This window comes from Panthera onca, chromosome X, assembly GCF_046562875.1.
Source record: "Panthera onca isolate mPanOnc1 chromosome X, mPanOnc1 haplotype 2, whole genome shotgun sequence".
Taxonomy (NCBI): domain Eukaryota; kingdom Metazoa; phylum Chordata; class Mammalia; order Carnivora; family Felidae; genus Panthera; species Panthera onca.
In genome coordinates this window covers 86,895,355-86,914,625 of record NC_138357.1, presented here as the reverse complement: position 1 = coordinate 86,914,625, position 19,271 = coordinate 86,895,355, and the positions used below count along the sequence as shown (strand labels likewise).

General features: G+C 40.0%; 1 protein-coding gene across 1 annotated transcript; it reads left to right on the top strand.

Annotated features, from left to right (window-relative positions):
- Positions 1–148: 148 nt before the first annotated feature.
- LOC145713997 (X antigen family member 3-like) lies at positions 149–12,418 on the top strand. The gene is made up of 4 exons (XM_081792963.1): positions 149–235; positions 913–1,012; positions 9,192–9,317; positions 12,318–12,418. The coding sequence occupies exons 1-4, from the start codon at positions 152–154 to the stop codon at positions 12,338–12,340; spliced, it is 333 nt and encodes a 110-aa protein (XP_081649089.1). The 5' UTR covers positions 149–151; the 3' UTR covers positions 12,341–12,418.
- Positions 12,419–19,271: the final 6,853 nt, after the last annotated feature.

Genomic DNA, 19,271 nt, shown 5'->3' with positions numbered 1-19,271 from the left:
GTATGCACAATTAAATTACCTTTCGACTTACTTTGAACATATTTTCAATCTTGAAAAAAAAGCACATGTCACCATTTGGCCACAGAAGTGGTCATAACTATCCTCTCAAGTGCATTTTCTAAATCCCAGTATTCTGTTTTCAGTGTGAAATATGAGTTGGCAAATAAGGTCAACATTCAAGCCTAGAGCAAGACGAAATGATCAAAACTCTTTCCAGCTAGTTGGGCCTGTGGTTGTAAGTACTTGAACATTTGATGTTTTATATTAGTACAAATTTATTTTTGTGAAAGTGTTGAACTAATATAGATACACTGATAAGGGTTTTTCATGCTGATAAGGAGCATTTATCCAGGAGCATCACATTCTGGTATTTCTTGGATGAATGCTGTTATGTTCCCAGGAAATATATCTGATGACTTTCTTACACATTTTAACAACAGATTGCACACATCCATCCCAACATAGATTAAAATAGCTTCCAAAGCCCTTATGGGTAACTCTTTTCTTGGAGTAGCCTCTCTGTGGGAAGAGTAATTTTATTAAGAATAAGTATACTGAATAGTATTGGAGAAATGTCTTTAGATTTTTGTTGTTGTTGTCATTGAACTATTTTATAAATTCCTTTTTAGTGTGGCCTCCTCTCTACATTTAGCTGTGGACAGTCTGTTCTGTCAGTCTTTGGTGGATCTTTTTCTGGGTTATTTATACTTACTGGGTGTTATCTAGGTGTCTGTGTGGGACAAAGTGAGCTTAGAATCTTCCTACTCGCCATCTTCCCTGGAAGTGAAGTGTTTTTAGATTTACTTATGATCAAATATATCTATGTATTCTGTATATTTATATTATTGACATGTATTAATAACACAACTTTTTATTTGTGTGCATCCATACACACACCCCTCGGCCCAGCAGCCCAGTATTGAACAACGTCAGCAAGAGGAGCCACCAACTGAGCTTCAGGATAGTATGCCTGATCAAGAGAAAAAAGATAAAGTAGCACCTGTGGTTCAAGGTGAAGGCAAAGGGAAGAAAAATACCTCGTGTATGTGTGTGTGTGATGTGCTTCATGTAGCTTGATATACTTGTAACAGAAGGGAGCGCCAAAATAGAAAGGAATCTCAAACACTGCTTGGAAATTAGCTGGAAAAGTGAAGAGAGTATATACTTTGCAGCTTAGGGCAATTCCTTACTATAGTAAATTTCCCCTATTTTATAAATGAGAAAATTGAGGCTCAAGGGTTGTGTTTATCAAAGAGCATTTGGCTAGAGGGAGGGAAGATGGCGGCGTAGGAGGACGCTGGGCTCACCGCGCGTCCTGCTGATCACTGAGATTCTACCTACACCTGCCTAAAGAACCCAGAAAACTGCCAGAGGATTAGCAGAATGGAGTCTCCAGAGCCAAGTGCAGACGAGAGGCCCACGGAAGAGGGTAGGAAGGGCGGCGAGGCGGTGCGCACTCCACGGACTGGTGGGAGGGAGCCAGGGCGGAGGGGCGGCTCAGAGGCCAAGCAGAGCCCCCGAGTCTGGCTGGCAAAAGCGGAGGGGCCTGACGGACTGTGTTCCGACAGCAAGCGCGACTTAGCGTCTGGGAGGTCATAAGTTAACAGCTCTGCTCAGAAAGCGGGAAGGCTGGAGGACAAAGGGAGGGAGAGCTGCTGAGCCCCTGGACGGCAGAGCTCAGCTTGGCGGGGAACAAAGGCGCTCGCCAGCGCCATCTCCCCCACCCATCCCCCAGCCAAAATCCCAAAGGGAACCAGTTCCTGCCAGGGAACTTGCTCGCTCCGCGCAAACACCCAACTCTGTGCTTCTGTGGAGCCAAACCTCCGGCAGCAGATCTGACTCCCTCCCGCTGCCACAGGGCCCCTCCTGAAGTGGATCACCTAAGGAGAAGCGAGCTAAGCCTGCCCCTCCTGCCCCCGTGCACCTTGCCTACCCACCCCAGCTAATATGCCAGATCCCCAGCACCACAAGCCTGGCGGTGTGCAAGTAGCCCAGACGGGCCATGCCACCCCACAGTGAATCCCGCCCCTAGGAGAGGGGAAGAGAAGGCACACACCAGTCTGACTGTGGCCCCAGCGGTGAGCTGGGGGCAGACATCAGGGCGGACTGCGGCCCCGCCCACCAACTCCAGTTATACACCACAGCACAGGGGAAGTGCCCTGCAGGTCCTCACCACTCCAGGGACTATCCAAAATGACCAAACGGAAGAATTCCCCTCAGAAGAATCTCCAGGAAATAACAACAGCTAATGAACTGATCAAAAAGGATTTAAATAATATAACAGAAAGTGAATTTAGTATAATAGTCATAAAATTAATCACTGGGCTTGAAAACAGTATACAGGACAGCAGAGAATCTCTTGCCACAGAGATCAAGGGACTAAGGAACAGTCACGAGGAGCTGAAAAGCGCTTTAAACGAAATGCAAAACAAAATGGAAACGACGACAGCTCGGATTGAAGAAGCAGAGGAGAGAATAGGTGAACTAGAAGATAAAGTTATGGAAAAAGAGGAAGCTGAGAGAAAGAGAGATAAAAAAATCCAGGTGTATGAGGGGAAAATTAGAGAACTAAGTGATACACTAAAAAGAAATAATATACGCATAATTGGTATCCCAGAGGAGGAAGAGAGAGGGAAAGGTGCTGAAGGGGTACTTGAAGAAATTATAGCTGAGAACTTCCCTGACCTGGGGAAGGAAAAAGGCATTGAAATCCAAGAGGCACAGAGAACTCCCTTCAGACGTAACTTGAATCGATCTTCTGCACGACATATCATAGTGAAACTGGCAAAATACAAGGATAAAGAGAAAATTCTGAAAGCAGCAAGGGATAAACGTGCCCTCACATATAAAGGGAGACCTATAAGACTCGTGACTGATCTCTCTTTTGAAACTTGGCAGGCCAGAAAGGCTTGGAACGAGATCTTCAGTGTGCTAAACAGAAAAAATATGCAGCCGAGAATCCTTTATCCAGCAAGTCTGTCATTTAGAATAGAAGGAGAGATAAAGGTCTTCCCAAACAAACAAAAACTGAAGGAATTTGTCACCACTAAACCAGCCCTACAAGAGATCCTAAGGGGGATCCTGTGAGACAAAGTACTAGAGACATCGCTACAAGCATAAAACATACAGACATCACAATGACTCTAAACCCGTATCTTTCTATAATAACACTGAATGTAAATGGATTAAATGCGCCAACCAAAAGACATAGGGTATCAGAATGGATAAAAAAACAAGACCCATCTATTTGCTGTCTACAAGAGACTCATTTTAGATCTGAGGACACCTTTAGATTGAGAGTGAGGGGATGGAGAACTATTTATCATGCTACTGGAAGCCAAAAGAAAGCTGGAGTAGCCATACTTCTATCAGACAAACTAGACTTTAAATTAAAGGCTGTAACAAGAGATGAAGAAGGGCATTATATAATAATTACAGGGTCTATCCATCAGGAAGAGCTAACAATTATAAATGTCTATGCACCGAATACCGGAGCCCCCAATTATATAAAACAATTACTCATAAACATAAGCAACCTTATTGATAAGAATGTGGTCATTGCAGGGGACTTTAACACCCCACTTACAGAAATGGATAGATCATCTAGACACACGGTCAATAAAGAAACAAGGGCCCTGAATGATACATTGGATCAGATGGACTTGACAGATATATTTAGAACTCTGCATCCCAAAGCAACACAATATACTTTCTTCTCGAGTGCACATGGAACATTCTCCAAGATAGATCATATACTGGGTCACAAAACAGCCCTTCATAAGTTTACAAGAATTGAAGTTATACCATGCATACTTTCAGACCACAATGCTATGAAGCTTGAAATCAACCACAGGAAAAAGTCTGGAAAACCTCCAAAAGCATGGAGGTTAAAGAACACCCTACTAACGAATGAGTGGGTCAATCAGGCAATTAGAGAAGAAATTAAAAAATATATGGAAACAAACAAAAATGAAAATACAACAATCCAAACGCTTTGGGACGCAGCGAAGGCAGTCCTGAGAGGAAAATACATTGCAATCCAGGCCTATCTCAAGAAACAAGAAAAATCCCAAATACAAAATCTAACAGCACACCTAAAGGAAATAGAAGCAGAACAGCAAAGGCAGCCTAAACCCAGCAGAAGAAGAGAAATAATAAAGATCAGAGCAGAAATAAACAATATAGAATCTAAAAAAACGGTAGAGCAGATCAACGAAACCAAGAGTTGGTTTTTTGAAAAAATAAACAAAATTGACAAACCTCTAGCCAGGCTTGTCAAAAAGAAAAGGGAGATGACCCAAATCGATAAAATCATGAATGAAAATGGAATTATTACAAGCAATCCCTCAGAGATACAAACAGTTATCAGGGAATACTATGAAAATTTATATGCCAACAAATTGGACAACCTGGAAGAAATGGACAAATTCCTAAACTCCCACACGCTTCCAAAACTCAATCAGGAGGAAATAGAAAGCTTGAACAGACCCATAACCAGCGAAGAAATTGAATCGGTTATCAAAAATCTCCCAACAAATAAGAGTCCAGGACCAGATGGCTTCCCAGGGGAGTTCTACCAGACGTTTAAAGCAGAGATAATACCTATCCTTCTCAAGCTATTCCAAGAAATAGAAAGGGAAGGAAAACTTCCAGACTCATTCTATGAAGCCAGTATTACTTTGATTCCTAAACCAGACAGAGACCCAGTAAAAAAAGAGAACTACAGGCCAATATCCCTGATGAATATGGATGCAAAAATTCTCAATAAGATACTAGCAAATCGAATTCAACGGCATATAAAAAGAATTATTCACCATGATCAAGTGGGATTCATTCCTGGGATGCAGGGCTGGTTCAACATTCGCAAATCAATCAACGTGATACATCACATTAACAAAAAAAAAAAGAGAAGAACCATATGATCCTGTCAATCGATGCAGAAAAGGCCTTTGACAAAATCCAGCAACACTTCTTAATAAAAACCCTTGAGAAAGTCGGGATAGAAGGAACATACTTAAAGATCATAAAAGCCATTTATGAAAAGCCCACAGCTAACATCATCCTCAACGGGGAAAAACTGAGAGCTTTTTCCCTGAGATCAGGAACACGACAGGGATGCCCACTCTCACCGCTGGTGTTTAACATAGTGCTGGAAGTTCTAGCATCAGCAATCAGACAACAAAAGGAAACCAAAGGCATCAAAATTGGCAAAGATGAAGTCAAGCTTTCGCTTTTTGCAGATGACATGATACTATACATGGAAAATCCAATAGACTCCACCAAAAGTCTGCTAGAACTGATACATGAATTCAGCAAAGTTGCAGGATACAAAATCAATGTACAGAAATCAGTTGCATTCTTATACACTAACAATGAAGCAACAGAAAGACAAATGAAGAAACTGATCCCATTCACCATTGCACCAAGAAGCATAAAATACCTAGGAATAAATCTAACCAAAGATGTAAAAGATCTGTATGCTGAAAACTATAGAAAGCTTATGCAGGTAATTGAAGAAGATATAAAGAAATGGAAAGACATTCCCTGCTCATGGATTGGAAGAATAAATATTGTCAAAATGTCAATACTACCCAAAGCTATCTACACATTCAATGCAATCCCAATCAAAATTGCACCAGCATTCTTCTCGAAACTAGAACAAGCAATCCTAAAATTCATATGGAACCACAAAAGGCCCCGAATAGCCAAAGTAATTTTGAAGAAGACCAAAGCAGGAGGCATCACAATCCCAGACTTTAGCCTCTACTACAAAGCTGTCATCATCAAGACAGCATGGTATTGGCACAAAAACAGACACATAGACCAATGGAATAGAATAGAAACCCCAGAACTAGACCCACAAACGTATGGCCAACTCATCTTTGACAAAGCAGGAAAGAACATCCAATGGAAAAAAGACAGTCTCTTTAACAAATGGTGCTGGGAGAACTGGACAGCAACATGCAGAAGGTTGAAACTAGACCACTTTCTCACACCATTCACAAAAATAAACTCAAAATGGATAAAGGACCTGAATGTGAGACAGAAAACCATCAAAACCTTAGAGGAGAAAGCAGGAAAAGACCTCTCTGACCTCAGCCGTAGCAATCTCTTACTCGACACATCCCCAAAGGCAAGGGAATTAAAAGCAAAAGTGAATTACTGGGACCTTATGAAGATAAAAAGCTTCTGCACAGCAAAGGAAACAACCAACAAAACGAAAAGGCAACCAACGGAATGGGAAAAGATATTTGCAAATGACATATCGGACAAAGGGCTAGTATCCAAAACCTATAAAGAGCTCACCAAACTCCACACCTGAAAAACAAAGAACCCAGTGAAGAAATGGGCAGAAAACATGAATAGACACTTCTCTAAAGAAGACATCCAGATGGCCAACAGGCACATGAAAAGATGTTCAACGTCGCTCCTTATCAGGGAAATACAAATCAAAACCACACTCAGATATCACCTCATGCCAGTCAGAGTGGCCAAAATGAAGAAATCAGGAGACTATAGATGCTGGAGAGGATGTGGAGAAACGGGAACCCTCTTGCACTATTGGTGGGAATGCAAATTGGTGCAGCCGCTCTGGAAAGCAGTGTGGAGGTTCCTCAGAAAATTAAAAATAGACCTACCCTATGACCCAGCAATAGCACTGCTAGGAATTTACCCAAGGGATACAGGAGTACTGATGCATAGGGGCACTTGTACCCCAATGTTTATAGCAGCACTCTCAACAATAGCCAAATTATGGAAAGAGCCTAAATGTCCATCAACTGATGAATGGATAAAGAAATTGTAGTTTATATACACAATGGAATACTACATGGCAATGAGAAAGAATGAAATATGGCCTTTGTAGCAACGTGGATGGAACTGGAGAGTGTGATGCTAAGTGCAATAAGCCCTACAGAGAAAGACAGATACCATATGTTTTCACTCTTATGTGGATCCTGAGAAACGTAACAGAAACCCATGGGGGAGGGGAAGGGAAAAAAAAAAGAGGTTAGAGTGGGAGAGAGCCAAAGCATAAGAGACTGTTAAAAACTGAGAACAAACTCAGGGTTGATGGGGGGTGGGAGGGAGGGGAGGGTGGGTGATGGGTATTGAGGAGGGCACCTTTTGGGATGAGCACTGGGTGTTGTATGGAAACCAATTTGACAGTAAATTTCATATATTAATAAAATAAATAAATTAAAAAAACAAAACAAAGAGCATTTGGCTATTGAAAACAAAATTTGTATTTAAAAAGTTTTTAATGTTTATTTTTGACAGAGAGAGAGAGAGAGAGAGAGAGAGAGAATGAGTGGGGGAGGGGCAGAGAGAGAGGGAGACACAGAATCTGAAGCAGGTTCCAGGCTCTTAGCTGTCAGCACAGAGCCCGATGCGGGGCTGAATTCACAGGCCCCAAGATCATGACCTGAGCCAAAGTCGGACGCTCAACCGACTGAGCAACCCAGGCGCCCCAGGAAATTTGTATTTTTTAAAGTGGCTTTTAAAAGGAGGTTTTTAATCCTTCTGTGGTTAGAAAAACCAAGAGATTAATTATACTGAGATTAACATGAGACATATGGATTGCTCCCAGATATATAGTATTCTTAGTATATAGTATTTTGAAGTAAAGCATTTATATAATTCAGGCCATTTTTAAGGGTTCTAGAACATGACTGATAACAACGTCCATTCATTTCTTTCCACCCTACTTCCTTTATTCTTACTGTAAGACAGTATACTTATTGTCATTCACAGATAATTTTGCTCTTATTTTTTGTCCTTTGTTGTGCATGGGATTAATTTATGGAACATTATACATAGGGCCTTTGGACCTAAATATAACTTGTTTATTTTAACCAAGTAAGTTTTTGGTTACCCCAATAGAGGATGGGTGTCACTTCTATAAAATTTGTCATAGCTCTGCAAATACACTCAGATAATTCTTGAGAAAGTTACATTTTAATTGTAATTTAAATTCTACCCATGGTGTAAACTTCAGATTTCATAGAGCTGTAAGATGGGGTATTTTATGTTATGCATTTTAAAACCAGAATTAAAAATAAAGTAGCTAGTGGGGTGCCAGGGTGGCTGAGTTAGTTAAGCATCTGACTCTTGATCTCAGCTCAGGTCTTGATCTCAGGGTTGTGTGTTGAAGCCCCACATTGGGCTCTGTGCTAGGACTGAAGTCTACTTAAAAAAAAAAAAAAACCCAGTGTCTTCCTGGAGTACAATAGGACGATGTCATATATTCTTTATAGTTCCAAACCACAAAATTTACAGAAAAGTTACAAGAACAGTATAATTACACACACACACACACACACACACACACACACACACACACACAATTTCCCCAGTTGTCCTGATAATCTCTTTTATATATATATTTTTTTATCCAGAGTCCAGTCCAGGATCATGCATTTACATTTAGTTTCTTTTAATCTGGAATAGTTCCACACATTTCTGAAAAGGACAGACCAGTTGGTTTGCAGAATGTTTATCAGTTTTGGGCTTTGTTTTAAGACTTTTTTTTCACTCAACTTGTGCCATGTAACATGCTGAGTATTGAGAGGCATTATTTCAGCCTTGAACTCACACTGTAGTCATAGAGACTCAAGTCACTGGCAAGTACAATCACAAGTGCAGTACAGATCAGTACAAAGGGGACACCTGAGTAGTCTCAGGGCACTCTTGAAAAAGGAAGAGGGTAATAAAACCCTGCTTTCCTAGTTTCTGGTAATAGACACCTGAAATAATGCTCTTGTAATTCTTTTTTTAATTTTAATTTTATTTTTATTAAAAAAAGTTATGTTTATTTTTTTTTGAGAGAGAGACACACACAGGCATGAGCAGAGGAGGGGCAGAGAGAGAGGGAGACATAGAATCTGAAGCAGGCTCCAGGCTCTGAACTGTTAGCACAGGGCCTGACGCAGGGCTTGAACCCACAAGCCATGAGATCATGACCTTAGCTGAAGTCAGATGCTTAACCAACTGAGCCACCCAGGCACCCTGCTCTAATTCTTAACCACATTTGTTACCACACTAGCCTAAGGCTTTTGTTTCATAACGCTGAGGGAATGAATATTATTTCCTTATTCATATCTCATGTTTTACTTCTTAAATTGATTACCTTTTTATTTCCAGAGGCCCCATACTCTTCAGATTGTATAAATCTTACACCTTTTATTTTCAAGGGCCTTCCCTGGAACCTGATCAACAGGAACTGGTTCTTCCAAAGACTGGTCGTGAGTGTGGAGACGGTCCTGATGTCAGAGGGAAGAGACTTGCAAATCTAGGGTCCCTTAAAATGCCCGAAGCAGGTATGTGATACATTAAGCATGCAAATTATAGGGTGTCTGTTTTCTGCAATGTTATATTTTTAATAACACAGACGTAACATTATTGCTACTTCCAGTAACAGAGTTCACATACAAAAATGATTTGAAATGTAGTTCAAACCTTGAATGGCAGACTTACAGACTATCAGGCATAGAAACAAATTGGGTCAAAGCCATATTAAATTACAAGACAGGAAAACAGGGGTGCCTGGGTGGCTTAGTCGGTTGGGTGTCCAATTCTTGATTTTGGTTCAGGTCGTGATCCCAGCACCATGTCGGGCTCTGTGCTGAGCATGGAGCCTGTTTGAGATTCTCTCTCCCCCTCTCCCCCTCTACCCCACTCCCTCTTTCTCAAATAAAAAAAAGAAAAAGTTTCTTACTTTTGAGTTTAAGTCCTTTAGCAAACAGCTAATGATTTTCAGATAATTTTAGAGATATCCACTTTTAACAGATATGTAACACATTTGTAACACACATCAATTTGTATGAAATATGTGGAGGCCCTGAAATAGGTTCTAATACCAGCTATAACATAATTTGTGTGACTCTGGATAAATCCCTTAACCTCTGACCCCATCTTTGCTCTTAGGAAAATAGTGGATTCAAATCATATATGTAAAAATCATTTTCAGTTCTGATTTTGTGTGCCCTGGTTTTGTAGGTTAGAATACAAAGATAATTTGTTTTGTGTGATTTATCATAAATCACCAAACCCTCACCTGAGTCAGATTACAATATCTGAACTGAGGGTTCAACGCTACTAAGGAAATGAACAAACACTGTTTGATGTTTGTTTTTGTACAGAGTCCTGAATGCCTATCCTCAGATTCTGTCAAATTTGCAATTCTCTGGCTCTTAAAGGACAATTGTATTTTATTTTTTTTTTTTATTTTTTTAAAATTTTTTTTAACGTTTATTTATTTTTGAGACAGAGAGAGACAGAGCATGAACGGGGGAGGGGCAGAGAGAGAGGGAGACACAGAATCGGAAGCAGGCTCCAGGCTCTGAGCCATCAGCCCAGAGCCCGACACGGGGCTCGAACTCACGGACCGCGAGATCGTGACCTGAGCTGAAGTCGGACGCTTAACCGACTGAGCCACCCAGGCGCCCCAAGGACAATTGTATTTTAAATCTTCCCCCAGATGAAGCCTCAAATGGCTGAATAAAATGTCAAGAGACCATATAGTTTCTAGTTTCTGTGGCTGATCAGGTAGAGAGAATGTATGTAGTCAGTGATGCCCAAGGCGCATGTAAGATACCTGTGCCTAGCACAATCCTCATCCTCACTGTCAGTCTTCATGAACTACTGTTTCCACTAAAATGTGGACACCATGATCTAATCACCTCTAACCATGTCAAATGTGGCATGAAAAATTCCCCCCCTGAGATATCAGTTGGTAAGATTTGAAGTTCAAAGATTATAACTGAAGTCCTTCCTGAATAATAACTTCAAAATGTTGACCTGAGCCGACATTGGACGCTCAACCGACTGAGCCAACTAGGCACCTTTAATTATAGGAACTTCTGAATTTAAAGCTGGATATTTAGGGAAGAAATGAACTTGCATTAGTCTTCTAAATATTTTCACTCTACATTCCTGGTCCATTCCACTAGATGATGTACACTAAACAAGTTTTTGACTGCTCTTGGGAGCTTACTGAACATGGCTAATGTGTACCTGTGGGATGTACAATAGCTCTAAATACATGTTATTAAAAAAGGGTAAAGATAATAATATAAGCATGTAATATAAAACAAAATAATTAAAAAGACAACAAAATAAAGCTAAGGGTAAAGGAGAGATTCTTAATAAAAGGCCGGTATGAATCATCAGGCAAAAGAAAAATAATCCAACTAACAGATAGATTGCTCTTTTAGAAAATACTTATGAATAGGGACACCTGGGTGGCTCTGTTGGTTGAGCGTCTGACTTCAGTTCAGGTCATGATCTCACAGTTTGTGGGTTTGAGCACCGTGTCAGGCTCTGTGCTGACAGCTCAGTGCCTGGAGCCTGCTTCAGGTTCTGTGTCTCCCTCTCTTTCTCTGCTCCTCCCCTGCTCTCTCTCTCTCTCTCTCTCTCTCTCAAAAGTAAACATTAAAAAATTTTTAAAAACAAATACGAATAGAAGATCCACTAGTTTATATAATTTTGAAGAAAATAGACAAAAGGCAAGTATAAAGAATATGAACAAGACACTAACAGATACTGAATGTATTCTATAATTATATAATGTATATGTATATTTGTATGTATATATATGTATAATGTATATGTATGTACATACATATTGTATGTATGTATAATGCATATTTGGCTTTCCGAGTTTCTTTTTCTTCGCCACCCTTCTCCTTTCCCCTCCCTTTTTGGCCAAACTGAGAAATGGTACTGTTTCTCCTTCACAATTTGATGTTACCTTTGATGGTAATGACTTAAAACTGGTGTGAGCATATAATTTATTGCTCAAACTGGCACACTTTTAGCATCTAAAGAGGCACTATTCGTAATTACAGCAGGAGCATAGGTGAAAACAGGGACAGATGGTCACCCTACTTAAAACAACCACATATGGGCTAAAGTAGGTTGAAGTAGTTTTGCACTTTTCCACTAAAGAGTCAAAACAAATACAATGCTAGCCTTTCTATTTATTTCACTTATGCAATTCCAAGCATGACATTACTATTTCAGATATCCTATATTCTGAGTATTTTCTCAAGTCAAAACATTTAAATGATACCTTTTTAAAAGTGTCTTTTGTTTCTTAGGTTTTTCATTGATTGGTTGGATTCTTACTAACAGTATAAGAAATTTTTGCTTGCTATTTAAAACTACCTCTGAGTAAATGCATTGGGTTTAATCCATTCTGAACTTGAACTGTCCCTTTGTTTCTTTGTACCACTAGAAAGTGTCATTTGCATGCCTTTAGTGTTGTCTAAATAAAGTTCTGCTAAGTAATGTTCTCAACTGTTCTGTTTCTCTTAAAGGTGAAGGGCAATCACAGGTTTAAACAAAGACAAGTTGAAACCATGCAGACTGCTTTTGTGTTGGAAGTTTGCCTGTTAAACTTCTCTCAATAAAGTTTTGCCATCTTGTCCAAAGAAGTTTTGCACATCTATTGTTAAATTTATTCCTAGGAATGTGATGCTATTGAAAATTGTGCTTTTTTTGGAAGTTTTATATTTTTAAAATTTATTTCTTAAATTTCAGCATAATTAACATATGGCATTATATTAGTTTCAGGTGTATGATATAGTAATTCAACACTGTGGAGAACAGTATGGAGGTTCCTCAAAAAATAAAAAATAGGGGCGCCTGGGTGGCTTGGTCGGTTGGGCGTCCAACTTCGGCTCAGGTCATGATCTCACGGTCCGTGAGTTCGAGCCCCGCGTCGGACTCTGTGCTGACAGCTCAGAGCCTGGAGCCTATTTCAGATTCTGTGTCTCCCTCTCTCTCTGCCCCTCCCCTGTTCATGCTCTGTCTCTCTCTGTCTCAAAAATAAATAAACGTTAAAAAAAATTAAAAAGAAATAAAAAATAGAATTACCTTAAGATCCAGTGAATTCTACTGGGTATTTGCCCAAAGAAAATGAGACATTAATTTTTGTATATCGCTTTTTCTTTTCTTTTCTTTTCTTTTTTATTTTAGAGAGAGAGGGGAGAGAGTGCGAGTGGGGGAAAGGAGAAGGGTCAGAGAGAGAGAGAGAGAGAATTTCAAGCAGGCTCCATGCTCAGTGTGGAGCCTGACATGGGGCTAGATCCCAGCACCCTGGGATCATGACCTGAGCCGAAATCAAGAGTCGAACGCTCAACTGACTGAGTCACCCAGGCGCCCCTTGTATATTGCCTTTTATATCCAGCAACCTTGCTATATATGTTTATTAATACCAAAAGTTTATCTTTAGATCCTTTTCAGTTTTCAAAATGCATAATCATACCATCTTTGAATAATAATTTTGTCCCTGCCATTTTATTTTATTATTTTATTTTTTTTTTGTTCTGCCATTTTAAAGATTGCATTTTCTATTTCCTTTTCTCATTTTATGGCGTTGGGCAGACCCAAATAGTACAATGTGAAATAGGACTGGTGAATGGGACATTCTTATCTTTTTCATGATTAGAAATAGAAAATTTTCAACATTTTACCATAATGTTTACTGTACATTTTTTGTAGATACATTTTATCAGAGTAAAGTCATTCTGTTCTATTCTGAATTTGTTGATTGTATTCATCTTAAATATGTTGAATGTCAGCAAACACAGGGCATTTATTGAGATGATGGTAAGATTTTTTCCCCCCTATTAAATCTGTTAATATGGTGAATTGCATTTGCAAGTTTCTATGTTTAAGCCAACTTTGTATTCCTAGGGTAAACAACTTGATCATGCGTAATCTACGTCCTAATGATTTGTTTAGGATTTTTATGTATGTCCTCATGAGTGACCCTAGCCTTTTTTTTTAAACTTTTTGTTGGACTTTGGTATCAAGGTTATGCTACCTTCATAAAATGAATTGGGATATAAATGTATTTTTCTGTTTATGAAACTTCAGTGCTGTGGGTAACGTAGGGCTAGTCTTTCCTATCCAGCTGGTTCTGGATTGCTTCTCCATTTTAAAGTCAGACCCTATATAAGGGGCAATGACTGAAGGGGCAGCTCTAGGTTCCCATCCCTTCATACTTTGTGAGCTGCTCAGCTTCCCTGCAGGATCACCTGTAATGATGCCATCACTCTGCTCCTGTTTCTATGCTGATACTAATCTTCTATATCCAGAAAGTTAATATTCTTGGCTCTTGTCTAGATAATTTTGGTCTGTGCTGTCTGGTCGTGAATGGATGACTAACCCAGAGCTGTGTCAAGTTACAACAGCTCCATTTAATTAAATTCTTTGGTAATAACAGGAATACTATCTCACATTTATAGGGTGCATATTATCTGTTAGCCACTTCCATGTACTAGATTTTCTGTACATTTATGACGTCATCAAATCCTTACAAAGAAGGTAAGTCAGTGTTGTCACAAAACTGACCATCTCTGACCTCAGTAAGAAGCAGATTTGGGGATTGAGGTTTTAAGTTCAAAACCCTTGATCTTTTATCAGAGTAAAAGCTTCTGAAAGTGAGTAAGGAAGAACTGATGGCCTATGTCATGACTTTAGTTGTAATCTGATGTTTATGTGAATATATATAAATTTAAATATATATACATATACAATATCTATATAATATATACATACATATAATTTGACTTAAAAGGCTTTGTTCTTATCTTGAAGGGTTTCCTATTATGTTCCAAACAGACCTCACATGGTGTCCAAGATGAAATCATTGTTTAAAAAAACACTTAATAATATGATTATCTTGTGCTACAGAAAAATATAACCAGAATACTAAAGCCACTTGGAACAGTTGTTTGTGGGGAGACAGAGAAAACAACTTTGCCACAAGCCTCATGATGGTAAAATGCTACATCTCCTGCAAAGTTATTCAGAGATGGAAGGGAGTAGCCACAAATCTCTTTTTTCAACAAAGTCTTCCATTTGCCTAACATCTCACTCAGAATCCTTGTTAACTGCCAGATGTAAACCTTATATTCCTATTCCTATACACAATGACAGCAAGTTACATCTCTGAGACCCCATTTATATCTTCATACCCCATAAAACAGTTCTGGAAAGAAACCTAAAACAGTTTTGAAAACCAAGAATACTCTACTTAGAATCCACCCTGATTCAGGAATGGCGGGGTATTCCAGAAAGTAATTATTTCTCCCTCTCACAGAGGTTTAAAAATGTTTCCTGGCCCAGAGGCACTTGGGTATCTCAGTCGGTAGAGCATCTGACTTTGGCTGAGGTCATGACCTTGTGGTTCAAGACCTGCATCAGGCTCACTGCTATCAGTGCAGATCCTCTGTCTCCCTCTCTCTGCCCCTCCCCGCCTTGTGCTCTCTCAAAAATAAATAAAACATTAAAAAAAACTTAAAAATGTTTCCTGGCCCAAAAGGACTGAAAATTCAAGATTCGAATAAAAAAGATACTCTAAATGTAGAGTATCCCAATTTGCCACAGAATATGTGAGAGGTCACCAGTTTGTGAAGCTGGCTGAAAAAATTAGGGCCTCGGTGGAAGAAAAGGAAAAGGACCCAGGGGGACTAGCTGAGGCAAAACGACTTGGATCCTACCGACTGTGTCTCCTTATAGACTGAGCCATGAAATAGCCATGGGTTTCAGTCCTGGCTCTGACACACTGTGTGATGGTGCAAAAGGCATTTATATCCTCTGGACATCCTTTTAGGTCTGTTTCCTCATTTCTACAGTAGGAGTTACAATGATGGCTGTGATGAATAAGAGGTAACCTACAGATCCATACGGTGCTTGTTTTGGAGGCCATCACACTCGTGGGACAGACAGATACATAAACAGAAAAGCAGTTGAAGTGGAAAGGAGAAACACCGGGAAGGGACCCAAGAAAAAAACCAGTGGGGCGACCAGGAGGAAAACCAGGAGAGGGGACTCATTGTCCAAGTGAAAGAGGCCTGGATTCCCACATCTGCTGCTCACTGGGTTTGCATACGTGACCCTGCTGATAGGAGTCTGGGCGCCATCTACCTCAACACTTAAAACTAAAATAAGCAGAGTGATCTCACACTTAAAAACTAAGATAATCTGGGGTGCCTGGGTGGCTCAGTCAGTTGAGCATCCGACTTCAGTTCAGGTCATGACCTCACAGCTCTTGAGTTTGAGCCCTGCATCGGGCTTTGTGGTGACAGCTTGGAGCCTGGAGCCTGCTTCGGATTCTGTGTCTCCTCTCTCTGCCCCTCTCCCTTGCTCACGTTCTGTCTCTCTCAAAAATAAACATTAAAAAAAAGACTAAGATAATCAGATTGGCACTGGTTGTGTGTATCCAAAAATTAGTTACTGAGACCCTGGTCTGTTCACCAGCTGTTTTGTATATGGGAAGACTTCAGAGAATTAGCTGATACAGCTCCTAAATGTGGGCTGATCTGATAAAATAGCAGTGACAAAAGAGACTGACAAGAAAAAACATACAGATTGACTTATTGTAATAAGTTCTATGTGACCCAAAGCGATGGTTAAACCTGAGCATTTTTATGCTATATTTGATGAAGAGTGCAAAGTCATGGAAAAAAAAGGTAAAAGGACAAGAAAAGAAAAGGTCATGAACCAAGTGTAGTAAACTAGGGGAAACAGCAAGGCCTGTTCATTCAGATTCCTCTCGGTGTTTTTGTGTCTCTGAAGAGAAGGATGCTCCTTTCTTCTGGGTTTAGAGAGGCCATCTTTCACATAAGGCGCTTATGACCTGTTTTAGGGAAAGGTCCGAAAATCTTGCCTGTACCTTCAGTTTCTCAAATTCCTACAGCTAAAATATTCAATAGGCCAAGGTGCAATATTTTGGGTAGTAGGCCCTGACACCATCATCGGTATACTCGATTAACAGAGTAGCATGTACTAGGGCGCCTGGGTGGCTCAGTTGGTTAAGCGTCCAACTTTGGCTCAGGTCATGATCTCGAGGTTTGAGAGTTCGAGCCCTGTGTTGGGCTCTGTGCTGACAGCTCAGAGCCTGGAGCCTGCTTTGGATTCTGTGTCTCCCTCTCTCTCTGCCCCTTCCCCCACTCACATTCTGTCTGTCAAAAATGAATAAACATTAAAAAGATTTTTTTTTAAAAAGAGTGTAGCATGTGTCATCATCACTCAAACCAAAACCAAAACCAAACCAAAACCAAAACCAAACAAATGTTTGAGCACTTGCTGGGAACCAGGCTCCTGCTCTGAGCTAGGCAGGTTCTGAGGACATAGGAATGATTCATATAGGATGAGTTCTCAAGCAGCTCATAGTTAATGACTAGAGAACCATCCAGAAGATGACAGAACAAATTTGAGGACAGCCATAGCAGGGGAGAGCCAGAGAGGGCTCAGAACACAGAGGAGAGAGCCCTGTAATTCATACAGTCAGGAATGGCTTCTCCCAGGGGATGATGTGTGTGCCCTAGGTGCCACTTCACTATAGATATATTTATATCTCTGTTATCATCCTTCTTTCATTAAAAAAAAAAACACAACAATTTAGGGGTGCCTGGGTGGCTCGGTTGACTTCAGCTCAGGTCATGATCTTGTGGTTTGTGAGTTCGAGCCCTGAATCGGGCTTTGCTGACAGCTTGCAGCCTGGAGCCTGCTTTGGATTCTGTGTCTCCCTCTTTCTCTCTGTTCCTCCCCCACTTGCGCTCTGTATCTCCCTCCCTCTCTCTCTCAAAGATAAATAAACATAAAAAACCTCACTGCTCAATTCTCCTCATAGATGAGGTAATTGAGGATAAGAGAAGCTAAGTATCTTATTCAAGGTCAAATCACTAGTTCCTGGTGCGGCCAGTTTTCAGCCCTGGACTCTTTGAACCCCTGTGTACTTCTCATTATAATCATTTCTTTGCTTTTAATATTGTCTTCTGTCTTAATTTATATTCACCATAAATACTTTTCCTCGCTCTTGTTTTTTTTTAAAGTTTATTTTAAGAGCATCAGCGAGGGAGGGGCGGAGAGAGAGTATGAGAGAGAGACTCCCAGGCAGGCTCTGTGCTGTCAGTGAGTAGCTGGATGTGGGGGTCGAACCCACGAACCCCAAGATCATGACCTGAGATGGTGTCGGACGATTAACCTACTGAGCCACCCAGGCGCCCCTCTTTGCTCTTCCTGTCCCATAAGTTCTTTTTCTTTAATTCATCTGTAGTTTGTTTATTTAGATTTTTTTTACAGCATTAGTGCGAACTGCCAAAATATTTTTCAAAGTGACTGTACAATATTGCATTCCCACCAGCAGTGTGTGAAGGTTCCAGTTGCTCCACATCCTTATGAACACTTGGGGTGGTCAGTCTTTTTAATTGTAGCCATTCTAAAAGGCATGTAGTAGTATCACCTTGGAGTTTTAATTTGCCTTTTAAAAGGGAAGGTAGTGGTATCTCCTTGGAGTTTCAACATGTCGAGCATATTTTCATGTGTTAATTTTCATCCATGTATATTCTTGTCTGTTCAAATTTTCTGTACTCGTTTTATTGGGTGGTTTGTGATTTTTTTTTTTAAAGGAATTTATTTATTTATTTATTTATTTATTTATTTATATTCTGACATTTTACAGTGATATATCTATAGTGATATGCCTAAAGTCTATGTCTTTATTCATTTGTGTTAGATGCTCATGCCTTTCATTTTTTAAGGAGTATTCTTGCATTTTTTTTTTTTGGATAATTTTCTCTGCCCTTTCCTATGTTCTCAGTATCTGGAAATTTTCTTTTTTTAATGTTTGTTAATTTATTTTTGAGAGAGAGAAAGTGAGGGAAGGGCAGAGAGAGAGAGAGAGAGAGAGGGAGACAGAGAATCCCAAGCAGGCTCTGCACTGTCAACACAGAGCCTGATGCAGGGCTTGATCTCACAAACCGTGAGATCATGACCTGAGCTGAAATAGAGTTGGATGCTTAACCAAATTTTCTTAATCCAATCATAGATTACCTTTACTAAGACTTTATTTATTCATTTTTGAAGATTTTATTTATTTTTTTAAAGTGATCTCCCAATGTGGGGCTTGAATTTACAACTCTGGAATCAGGAGTTGTACACTGTACCAAGTGAGCCAGCCAGGTGCCCCTATGACTTTATTTTTTATTGTTTCACTCCTTTTGTCTGTTTATTCAACTTTATGGAAGGTTCACTAATGTTTTTTTTGGTCTTCCATTGAATGCTTCTTATGAGCTATGGATTTCCAAGAGATAGTTAAAAATCTACTTTTCTGGGGCTCCTGCGTGGCTCAGTCAGTTAAACGTCCAACTCCTGATTTCAGCTCAGATCATGATCTCACTGTTGTGGGATTGAGCCTGGTCCCCACACTGGACATGGAGCCTGCTTGAGATTCTCTCTCTCTCTCTCTCTCTCTCTCT